The 12,191-nt window shown below is 46.9% G+C and overlaps 1 protein-coding gene across 1 annotated transcript; it reads left to right on the plus strand.

Moving 5' to 3' along the window:
* Positions 1-502: 502 nt before the first annotated feature.
* Positions 503-7,770, plus strand: ING4 (inhibitor of growth family, member 4). The gene is made up of 9 exons (XM_010194144.1): positions 503-508; positions 3,339-3,342; positions 4,547-4,618; positions 4,838-5,004; positions 5,198-5,312; positions 5,627-5,735; positions 6,053-6,200; positions 6,595-6,656; positions 6,866-7,770. The coding sequence occupies exons 3-9, from the start codon at positions 4,591-4,593 to the stop codon at positions 6,903-6,905; spliced, it is 669 nt and encodes a 222-aa protein (XP_010192446.1). The 5' UTR covers positions 503-508; positions 3,339-3,342; positions 4,547-4,590; the 3' UTR covers positions 6,906-7,770.
* The last annotated feature ends 4,421 nt before the right edge of the window (positions 7,771-12,191 follow it).

Consider the following 12,191-nt stretch of genomic DNA (forward strand, 5'->3'; position numbering starts at 1 on the left):
ATGCTCTATAAGGAGGGATGGAGGGATATAAAAGACACCTTTCCCGGTAATGAGAAAGCAAGGAAGCTCCTGAAGATTGCTGTAAGCCAGTCGTCCTGCAGTAGACTTCAAATGCTACCAAAATGTCCTATGTGCTTCCCCCCACAAGATCCCAGCCAGTTTCCTATCTCAGGGGACAAAGAACTTACCCTCTCATTGTGGCAGTCCTGGCACAAGCAGGACTTCCTAAAATTCCCTTCAGCAATGTGGTGTTTAAAATGTTTGCTGAAAGCTGTACTGTTCAATAAAGCAACCGTGGTTATATTTCAAAATGTATTTTCACATTTTTTAATAACTTTAAGCGTGTGCCTGAATGTGGTGGGTGAACAGATGTGTCGGGAAAAGCACTGTGTGTTTGTGTAGTGCTTGGTGCACTGGATTTCTTTGTAGGAATTTGGACAGCACAGTCGTGTTGTTTGGTGCAGTTAAAAGGCGCTGTGGGAGAACGAAGCACAGTGAGCATTACCTGGTGCTGTGGATTTGCTCTGCGTATGTGTGTCAGAGTTAACATCGGAGTTCAGCAGCTGAAGTCTGAATAGCACTTGCCTTCACTTGACATCCCACATGTGTTTCTAAAAAGAAATAAATAAAATAATAATAATTGAAGAAAAAGGAGGAAGGGGATGGATTCTGACTTTTGGAGAGTGCGTGGTTCCTAAGGGACAAGACAGCGGGGCTATGGGTGCCCGCAGAAGGATGGGTGAGGGAAGAAATGACAAGGGAAGAGGAGAATAAAGGAGATGAAAGAGGAATGGGGTAGTGAAGGGGTAAGAATTGAGGAAAGGAATGACAAAGATAGGTGGAGAGACTTTTAGCTCATAATAAGAAGTGAAAACAAGGTAAGAAAGATAATGGGTGGGGAAAACTCAGTGAGAGACCTGTGCCGGTGATTTTCAGGGTAATCATACAGGATTTGAGACAGCAACTGGAATGAGTGAGGCTGTGTGTGGATCTGTGCAGAGGAACAGTTGGGTTGATGCCAGCCAAGCTGCTGGCCTTGCTGGCTCTTCCTTCACTGTGCATCTTCACCACCCTCCTCTTCCTCTCTTGCTGCTGGGCTGTTTGTGTTGAAAGAGACCCTCAGTTTTCTTTATTCCTCTGTCAGATTGTTGCCTATCTGGGGCAGAGTGACTGCCCCTCATTGCCCTCTTCTCTGGTGATCAAGGATGCCTGTAGGGTGTCTTTTCCTTACAGTGATACATTTCAGAATTTGAGAATTATTTGGCTATTTTACAATATATAATACTTAGTCATTAAAAGCTTAGGGGCATCTTACAATAAGAAGAAAGAGCAAATGAGTTGTAAAGGAAAAAGGAGACGTTCAGGAGGAAAGGAAACAGCATAAATGAATGTTTTTAGAAAGAGAAAGTGCGTTGTGATAGTAGAAATGAGGAAATGGAAACTTGAAATTATTTTTTTCAATGAGACTTTTTGGATGGTGATGTCTGATAGCCAGCACAGCACAGGCCAAGCAATTTCAGCGACTGTTCTGAGCCACTGTGATAAATCCTGTGATGCAGAACATCACCTTTTTTAAAGGGTAGACGAGAGCTTTTAAGTTAAGCTGCAGATAGTAGACAACTTCTCCGTACTTAGATAAACTGTGTGCCATACAAATAGTTTGTTGCTCAGTTAAAACTGGCTTAGCTGCAGCTTTATCTCCTTATGCTTTTTTGTTCTTGCCAAAGTCTCTCTGGATCATAGTTTTTGGTGTTGTCCTCAGCTTCTTTCCACTTGCAGTTGACTAGATTAAACATCTTTATAACAGCTCTGATTATGGAGCCACTGTACTGTCAGTTGTTGTGTTTTCTCCCAATATATCGATGAAGCAAATGCAGAACATTGGGCCAATCATAGACTTCCAGAGTGAAACATTTTGCTGGGGTTTTAGGAAGTCATTTTGCTGGCTTTAGCAAGGAAGGAATTCAAATGGCTGGGGTTCGTCTCATCAGTCCCCATGGAAACCTGCCCAGCTCCTGAGTCGCTGGAAGATCATTGCTCCTATGTGCTCCACTGGTAAATGATCTGCAAACTATGTCTGTGCTGAGCATCTGCTGGGCCAGAGCTGGATAACGCCAGCCAGAGGGAGACACAGAGGGAGGCAGGGGAGCCGCTGGCCTGGTGAAGGAACTGGGAAGAGAGGGTCTCTGAAGGACAAATGGCCCGGGCTGAAGAGAGGAGGCCAGGCACGTAGAGGCAGAGGGAGGACAGAGGCTTTCGAGACATGCACTGGCATCGGTGACCCGCGGTGGTAGATTTTTATAGTCAGGGCTGTATAAAGTGGAGCATGGTCCCTTTCAGGTGCTGTAGCAGAGCAAACCGCTGCTGCCCGAGTTTCTGCCATGGCTGGGACGTCGCTGTGAAACGTGGCCGTAACCTCGCGTAGGGTTGTTCTGCCCCAAGAGCGGCTTCCTGCTGGGCTTTGTGCTAGCTCAGGTGCTTCCTCCATCTGAAGGGCTTTGAGCCCTGCTGAGGGGAAACTGGCTGTGCCCGGCGGAATTTGTGCTTTTACTGACTTTGTTTTTTGGAAGAGAAGAAGAAATGTCATTAATCTTTTTTTAAAACTACAAAGTCAAGAATGTAGAAGTCGTGATCTTCTAGGATTAATAAACTTGGTGTGAATTTGACATATTGTGTGCAGTGCAGGAACAAATCCTGTTTTCCTCTAGAGGATACCTGTTGTGTCTTAGGCAGGGGATGCTTTGGAGAGGAATCAAAAGTAGCATGCTGCAGCATGACCCGTGTTTCATTTGCTGTATGAATGGTATGAATGGAAAGGTTGAGAGTTGGTGAGGCTGGGGATTGCAGGAAGGAAAAGGCACAGTTTTGAGATTCCCAGGCTGGATTTCATCCCTGCCATGAGTTCCCTCTGTGTAAGCAGTGATCATTTTCAGCACTGTGCCCCCGTTGTCTTCTGAGATGCTTTTTTGAGCCATAGGGATGTAATCCGGTTGTGGGCTGCTGGAACCTTGTGTGAAGCCTGTCATGCGTGACCAAGGTGGAAGTATCCAATTTAGGAATGTGCAGCCAGCCTTCATTTTGCTGCTTACTCATTTTTTGAGAATTTGATTTTGCACTGTTAACTGCCCTTGGATGCAGGAGGGGCGATGTGTACGTGCTGTGGGATTATGTATCTGGGTACGTAGGGACACCCACGGTCTGAGCATTTCTCAGATACTTCAGTTGGAAATGGCAACAAATCTAATGAAGCAATAGCTTGATTCCTTGCAAGGATTCTGGATGTAACTTACTCTGTTCTGTTTGTGCGAAAAAATAAGTTAAAAGGAGCAGCGTCTGAGCACAGTGAGGCCCACAGCAGTTTTCACCTCTTACAGGGATTAATTTGATGGCTTGTGTGTAGGACTTGTTAAAACCTGCCTCTTGCACGCAGACCTTCCCTGCGGGCTGATGGCTTTTCAGGAAGATGTCTCTGGAAACATGTGGCAGTGAAAACAGAGACAGCTGCCGGGACTGATGTATCAGACAGGTTTGCTGATGGGTAGGCACACCTTCCTTTGCACGCCCTACGTATTGGAGAGCGGGTTCAGGAAGCAGACATCCTTATGTTGGGTTTCTGGAGGGCTTTCCCCCTACCTTTTTTTTTTTTTAATTAGGTGTAAAGGTGACAACACTCAAGCTTGGAGCAGGTTAATGCAGCGATGCTAGATCTGGGTTTGATTAGACAGGCATGGAAAAAGGAGAATTGTTTTTATCAGCTCTGTCAGTTGAGCATCTGGCAATGCCTAGGGGGTGAGTAGCACAGTGAATTGAAAATTAATTGACTATCAACTTCACATTGCTCATCAGAGTCCTACAGACATTTATTATTCACAATGTCTAGCATCCTTCCAGGTGCTGGACAGACCACGCTGCGATGATGGTGCACAAGGCAGAACGAGGGACACGTGGCAGGGGATTTCTTAACCGGTGTGAACCCCCTGCGGTCACTGCTCCCCGTCCTGTCTTGTGCAGGGGATTTCTTAACCTGTGTGAATCCCCTGCGGTCACTGCTCCCCGTCCTGTCTTGGGTTTGCTCTTTGGCTCCGCACAAAGTGTCTCCTGTCCCCTGTGTGTAAAATGGTTGTGCTAACTTTGCAGTGAATTAGCATTTGATCAACTTCAGTGTTGGCGTCCTTGCGTAGAAATAACTGACTGGTGTTATTTACCAGCTGTTGTACTGGGTTTTTTCATTACTGAATGGAGTTCTTGGATGGATACATTGTATTACGATGACCAACTTCATTACAGATTTTAGTTTTCTGCTTTCATAAAGCAGGCCTGTCTGCATGGCAGCCCTTTGCTGTCAACTGATATGCATTATAGAGCTGTGCTTCTGGATTAAATGTATCACATTTTTATAGTCTGTCTCCTTTGGAGGTGGAAGTGCCAGGAATGGGTGTTGGGAGTCGCTGGAGTGATGTATGTGTTTGTCATCGGTTGGTCTTCTTTCTGCCTTGGCACTGTGGACAGGACCCTGACCTCTCCACGTATCCTCCTTTCCCCGCAGGTATTGAGAACCTGCCCTTTGAATTGCAGAGAAACTTCCAGCTCATGCGGGATCTGGATCAGAGGACGGAAGGTGAGGGCTAGAGATGGTTCTGTTGATGAAGTGAAGTTGGGAATTGTGCAGCTTGACTGGCTTTTCTTTCCTGTGCCTTCATCATGGGGATCTCAGGGCGTGGGAGGAAGCCTACAGCTGCTCTTACCCTTCAGTCTCTCTTAATGAAGGGCAGTGTAGTGTGTGCGTATATATATATATGTATGTGTATTTATGTATTTAATGGTAAACTTGTTTCAGACCTCAAGTCGGAGATCGATAAGCTGGCCACGGAGTATATCAGCAATGCACGGACTTTGTCTTCGGAGGAAAAACTGGGGCTTCTCAAGCAAATCCAGGAGGCCTATGGGAAATGCAAGGAGTTTGGGGACGACAAGGTTCAGCTGGCTATGCAGACCTACGAGATGGTATGAAGGGAAGTGTCTAGTGCTGATCGTATGAAAGGCTGTGCTAAAGCCCTCAGTCCTGGAAGGCCCTGATCTCTCTTTTTAGCCCTAAATACTATTTCTCCTCAGCTCTTAGTGCAAGCTCCACGCCGTCTCCTCTTTGCCCTCTTGAGCTCTGTTCTGGGGTAACTTCTGGCTGCTGTCATCTTTGCAGGTTGATAAGCACATTCGGCGGCTGGACACAGACCTCGCTCGCTTTGAAGCAGACCTGAAGGAGAAGCAGATTGAGTCGAGTGACTATGACAGCTCTTCCAGCAAGGGCAAGAAGAGTGAGTACCACCACTGGGCTGCAGATTGATACAGAAGGCAGCCAAGTGACTATGGAAGTGGTGGGGATGAAGGCAGGCACTGGAGTGGTACAGATCAGAGACTGTTACGCTGGAATCTGAAGGACAGGTAAAAAGATGGTGACCTGGGCTCTTCTTGTGTGAGCATAATCGAGGCCGCTAGATAAAATTAAGATGGGGTGCGTGGCCCAAAGCCGATATATACCCTGAAGTATTTTAGTGCTGGAGAGGTTGTTACTGTCAGGTGTCTATTTTGATGGCGTGGTAGATGCAACACCTTTTTCTCTTCTTACCAGAGGGGCGAGCCCAAAAAGAGAAGAAAGCTGCCCGTGCTCGCTCGAAAGGGAAGAACTCTGATGAGGAGGCGCCAAAAACTGCCCAAAAGAAATTGAAGCTTGTCCGCACGTAAGTGTTTAAGAGATCCGTGGGAATAAGGAGCATCACTGCAAATCAGACCAAGGGAAGCCTAGCCAGACTTCCTGAGAAAGATCTGATCCCCACCCAGACCAGGTGTTGTGTCCCCTGTCTCTGCTTGGGAACCAAGAGGGAGACCTAATTCTTTCTGGGGAGTGTGGGATGAAGGGTCACTTCAGTGGAGTTGGGTGTATGCGCTTGAAGAAAAAGAAGTGGCTGTCTGTGGCACACAAGGGCACTTTCTTGTAGAGACATGGAAGGACTCAAAGCCAGTTATTTTGCTGACCTGCTTTATTCCTGCCCTGCAGTAGCACAGAATATGGGATGCCTTCAGTCACCTTTGGAAACGTGCACCCTTCGGATGTGTTGGACATGCCCGTGGACCCCAATGAGCCCACTTACTGCCTCTGCCACCAGGTCTCCTACGGGGAGATGATTGGCTGCGACAACCCAGATGTAAGAGGCTGCACTTGGTGGAAACGAGGGAGAAGGGAGCGGGGAGAGTCTTGCACAAAAGGGCTTGTCCTCCTTGTGTGGGGCCTCGTACAGCAGGCAGGGACACGAAGAGGGCTTACCTCAGATAGTTTGGAAGGGCAGAGGGGTGGGTTGCTAGGGCCTGTTAAGTGCCTCTTTCTTCAGGGTTTTCTTTAAAAGGACAGGTTGTTTTCTTAGCAAGGGAGGAGGGTAGTTGTTCTTGCTAACAGCGTATAGGTTGGGTGTGAGTCTTTGTTCCCTGAACGCTGCTAGGGATTTAGGAGTTTGTGACCAAATGATGGGAAACTTTGGTAGCCCAGAAGCAATTTTTTCAGAAGGAAACTGCCCTTTAACTCGCTGCTCTCCATCCCGACAGTGTTCCATCGAATGGTTTCATTTTGCCTGTGTGGGCCTGACAACAAAGCCAAGAGGAAAATGGTGAGTGAACAAGCAACCGTTGGCCTTTGGAAAGGGGAGATCCTGGGTGGCAGGAGGAAGGAAAATGTATATGAACACTTAGAACACTTCTTAAAAAGGAAAATTTGAATCAAGGCTTTGTCCGTGAGCTTGGAAAAGGTCTTTTGGGACTCTATGTTCGAGATTCATATCATGCCATAAATGCTGGCTTTTTACTTCCTTTCTGCCAGGTTCTGCCCTCGCTGTTCCCAGGAGAGGAAGAAGAAGTAAAAGCCCGTGAGCCCTCAGCACTGCTGCAGGAGCTCTCTTCCCCCTGCCAGGGCCTCGTTCCAGCTCCCCCAGCCCCTGGGGCCTTGGCTGGGGGAAGTCTTGCCCTGTTTGTGGTTTGGGCCATCCCTGGAATGGTGTGTACCCTCACAGCGGTTCCTGTGTGTCCTGTATCCCTGGTTGCTTCTGCATCCCTAAGGGAGGCCCTCTCTGTACTATTCTGAACAGGTCTCTGAACCTCACAGGGAGTGAAAGGGCACCAGGGTAGCCACCAGATTCCCAGGGATTCAGGTAGCCCCTGATTTTCCTTGGCTTTCCTTCAGCCTCCTCAGCGTTCATTGCCTACTCTCTGCTTAGAGAAAAGGCTATGGGATGGAGGAAGGAAAGGAGGTAAGTCTTCAGCATTTTAGGTCTTTGATTTTCCTGGGTCTTTTTCAGGAGAGAGGGAGTAACCAGGCCACTTCTTAATCTAGTGGGTTGGTTGAGAGACTGAAAACATAATGTACTCCCTGTCTTTAACCATTCCACTGCTGGCATTGAGCAGCCTCTTTTGTTGGGGAGAGGAGGAGGGAGGGGTGTTTAGAGCTAGCTTTATCTCTCATTCCTGGGGTAACCCTGCTGGTCTGGGAAGCACGTTGTGTGAAGGAGGAAGAATTTCTGACCCCATGGGGAGAAATGGCTTGATCCAGCCTGTCCTCTGGCTCCAAAATTCTGCCTGCCTTTTGCGCAGTGGTGCTTCTCCATTATGTTGATGATGGGAAGTCTGGGGATTCAGATCCCGCTTGTATAATACGGAATTAAATAAAATTCATTGAAACACATACTCTCTTTGCCTTGCTGTCACCTCCAAAGTAAACTGTGGTAATTGATCTTTTTAGTTATTCTTTCACATCTCTGCTTTAATTCTGAATTAATTATGAATGTGATACAGCTTTTTCATGTAACAGTCCTGCACAGTGTTAATAAGTGACATTCTGCTTAAGTCAGGCTTGAAAATGTACTTAATATGCTTGCAAAAGGTCGCTAAGCTTTCTAGTGGCTGTGAAAAATATCTGCCCCTTCGGTCGGGCCCCCGCAAGAGGGTGGGCATTTATTCACCTTTTTGTTGGACCGTTTACTTCATCAGTTGTGCCCTCTCAAATGAGAAGAGGTAGGGGTTACAGAAGGCCCACCCTCACCACTGGGAAGCACAGCAGAGAAAATAAGCCACCAAGACAAATCACATGCATCCAAAAATGTGGGTAGTAGTTGCTCCAGATACCCTGATAACTTGCTCCCTTCACCTTGGATCACCTTGTTGCCAGAAGCTCCAGCTGCTGTTACTAAGGTAATGTTAGGCTCCAAAACAGTTACCGAAGATGTGTCTCTGTAGCGTGTGCAGGTAACTGTGAGGAGATGATCCTTACTGAAGCTGCCCTTTATCTCTTCTGTGGCATAGCCTGGAGCTGGATGAGCCCAAGTCTCTCCTTCCTGCTTGATCTCTGCTATTCAGGAGGTTTTCAGGCTTTTCAGCTGAAACATGAGATCTTTTCCTGACATAAATTGCTTGTGTGAGGATCAGTGGAGCATTTTTGTTCTGGTAGTCGTGAATACAAAGCTCTTCTAGGAGTTTATTAAAAACATTCAGAGGACTGTGTAGGTGGAGAGCAGCGCTACTCTCACCCAGTACTTGTACAGGGACCGTGCCAAAGCCATCAGCTCGGACGCTGGTGTTTTGTGCTCAAGTGAGTTAGCATTGAGTCAGTCTGCTTTTGCTTCAAGAAGGGGTGCTCAGGTTCCCATTTTGCGCAGAAAAAAGTAGAGGTGATTCCTTACCCAGGCCGTGGCTCATATGGTTTGTGGTACTGCTGCCACGGTCTGGATCTCAGTTCCCAGCTTGGCTTTAACCATTTTTCTGAGGCTTCCCTCCTTAAACAGAGAGGAAGTAAATTCTGGAAGGTGTTGGTTGTGCGTGTGGTACCGTCTTTATAGCAGGAGATGCTGAGCCATCAGCCAGAGGGTGAGCAGGCTGTGGCAGAAGGACAGATTGCCTCTGCGGGGGTTAATCCAGATACCAGCTGTGTGCTGACCTGACAGGACAGAGGGAAGATGTGGATTGAACTTGAGAATGGGCTTTGGGCAAAGGGCACTGGTGACAGAGGATGCTAATGCTCCTCTGAGTGGTTTGGTTTTGGAGGGATAGGACACTGGGTTGTGATGAGCAAGGAGCTCTCTATGAGCTGTGGGCTAGAGAGGTGCTTGGAGTGGTGGTCCTGTAATGAAGCCACTGCTGATGAAGGATAATAAGTAGTTTTTGGATGTGCATGGTGCAGTGTGAAGGCAGCGTGAGTGAAACCCAGGACACAGGGTGACCTGTCACTTGGGTCCTGGTTGTAGCTCTGCTCAGGGTAGCTCTGGTTTGGGAAACACGAGTCCAGGCTCTTCTGCACTCAGCATAGGATGTTGAGAGAGGGAGGTACACCAGAATACTCCCCTTTTCAGGCTGAAGTTTGGGCACAGGGTTACCATTGTGCATCTTGGGATACTGAGAATTGGAAAAGCCTGGTGACTTAATGCAAAACACTTGAAAAATGCCGAGGCCAGGTTCTGATTCAGTGCCAGAAAATGTTGGGGAGTTTCAGCTGGCAGTGTGGAGCATTCAGGGGATGTTTGCTGCAGCTGAGGGAATGCTCTAACTTAGAGGAAACTGTAATGATGAAAATGGATGATTTTTAAATGGCTTACAAGTGTAAATGCAACCAAAATGACGTCAAAAGCTAACCTTGGAAGAGAGGGAATAAGGGCAGCAACTGTGCAACATTTAATCACCAGAGAGGGGAAATAAAAGGATCAGTAGAAGCTCGAAATTACAAAGTGCAAAAATGAAGCCAGTGGGAACAAAGCCTGTAAGTGACAAGGCTAGCAACACAAGCAGCTTTTTTTAGGATGCCTTTTGTTTTTGATGTAATTGAAGATGGCACATGTCCATTACCAACTGCAGACAGCAGAATTGTTTATAATGAGAGGAGGGGGAAGTGTTCTGTCAATATTTATTCTGTGTTGGTGCTGGTGTCATATGGGGATGATGTACTTCCTAGGCAAGCAGCGAGGAGGATTTTAAATAGCATCTATTGGGGTGAACACATTTTCTGATCAGCAGCCTTCATTAGGTGGTGTTTGCGGCCCTGTGAAAGCCACCTGAAGGCGGCCGTGGTCTGCTCTCTGTCAGGCTCCGCATGGGTGGGGAAAGCCTCCAAGGCTGGAAAAGAGCCAGCTCCGCGCTGGTCCTTAGCGATGTCAAGAAGGCTGCCACAGCTGTCCAGATGTGCAATGCCGACACGGCGGAGGAGTAAGTTGCTTCTCTTCAAAATGAGCAAGAACTCCAGGTCAGCAAAATAAAATCAGTTTGACTGCAAGTAGCAGAAAAGACCCTTTTTCAAATATTCAAATGTCACATATTACTTGATATTTTTATTTTTCTTTAATGATCACTGTTGATAGTTGCCTGTATTGCTGTAGAGACAATGAGATCTGAAAAGTGTACTTCACCTCGAATTGAAGTGCTTAAGAAAGGGGATGCACTAAGCTGAAGTAATCATGAAGTCCTTTAGGGAACTGGCCAGCTTGCAGATTTCCTGGAACAGCTGTTGGTGCAAAATAAACACTTTCTAAAATGGAGCTGGAGCAATTGCCCTTTTTGAGTGATTGGAAATGACCTAGTTGATGAGTAAAGGCAAGTCTGAGTTTCAGGAAGCTGGAGCCATACAGCACAACAAGAGGGAAGACTTTTGCCAGCCTCTTTAAGCCCTTTCATTAATAATAACTGGCCGTGCACCCAAATGACCAGTTCATCTTGTCCAGCTGTGATTGCCCCAGATGTAGCCATCATTTGTAGGTAGCTGGGCAAGTGTGGGTGATGAGGCTGTTCCTCAAAGTATTCCCCTTTCCGGGGAGCAGGTGAGCTCAGCGAGCTCCTGTCCCCTGGGCTCTGCCACCGCTGTGTCCCTGTGTGATGTGCACAGAAACCGTTCCAGCTGTGACCACTGCCTTCCACCAGCGGGACCTTCTTCATCCGATACAATCCTAGCTAGCGATTCAACGAGCTCCACAGCTCAGCAGCATTCAGCCTTTCATTAAATGCTCTTAAGGTATTAGTCACCTCACTATACAATAACAGGTGGGAGAGTCTGGTACTGTCTGATGAAAAAGTTGGGTAAGGCTCCTGTGCCTAAGCAGACTATTTGAGGCTTAATTGCAGAGTGTACTTTGGTGATATTCACTTATATTATTGGGGTTAAATTCTTATAAGACAACTACTGCATATAAAGATATACACATATTTAAATATATATTTGTCTTAGAATTGGAAACGCTGATTGGAAGATACCCCTGGAGGTCATCTGGTCCAGCTTCCCCTTCAAAGCAGGGCTGCTGTTGGTCCTAAATCCTAATCCTACCTTTATATGCTGGTTGCATGGCTCCAGGTGAATGGTGATGTTGCTGAAGATCTTAAGGCTTCAAATGCTGGCCGGACCAGTCCAGACATCTCAAGAGAAAAACATTCCCAAGAGATAACTTTCTTACACTGTCTGAAAATCAGAGCAGGTCTCAGGATGATGCTTCTTGTTGCCAATACACCTTGTCAAGAGGCGGTAGTCACAGATGACAGCAGGATTGCTCCCCTCTGGCATATACAGAGAAACAGGTGGGACTTCCTCCAAGCCCCAGAAAGGAGGGATGCAAAGGGTACCCAGTCACTCTCTTGCTTAAATGAAGTTTTTAGCTAAAGCACAGCAGGACATTGAGGTGACTGAGCCGAGCCCACGGTGCAACCATGGTGAACTGGCAGCAGGAGCACTGATGCCTCATTTCTCCTGGCACAGGGCAAGGCAATGCCCCAAGCATTTAATGTAGATGATTTAATGTAGTATGATTATCAAAACTTAACTAATCCATACCGAGGGCCCTGCACAAAGCAGACCTGGCTGGTTTGATGTTTCTGAGCAGTTGTCCCTAGTGTGATCAACTGTGCTTCTACTTCTTCCCTGCCATCTGAACCAGAAGGACAAACTGGAGGCATTGGCAGGTTGAGCGTGCAACCCCTGGCTGCTCTAAAGCAGCGGCAGCAGGCAAGGGAGGCTGCAGCACTCAGAGGGTTAAAAATGAATAGAAGGAAAGAAAATGTCCCATCTTTCTTTCCAAAGACAACAGAAGTTGCCTAGTAGTGACAGTATCAGAAGAATCATAGCTGTTTTCATCAAATAAAATGCATTTCATTTACAAAAATAGTCAAACATCTTGATTAATTTA

Source organism: Mesitornis unicolor, unplaced genomic scaffold (assembly GCF_000695765.1).
Source record: "Mesitornis unicolor isolate BGI_N332 unplaced genomic scaffold, ASM69576v1 scaffold19180, whole genome shotgun sequence".
In the NCBI taxonomy this organism is placed as follows: Eukaryota; Metazoa; Chordata; class Aves; order Mesitornithiformes; family Mesitornithidae; genus Mesitornis; species Mesitornis unicolor.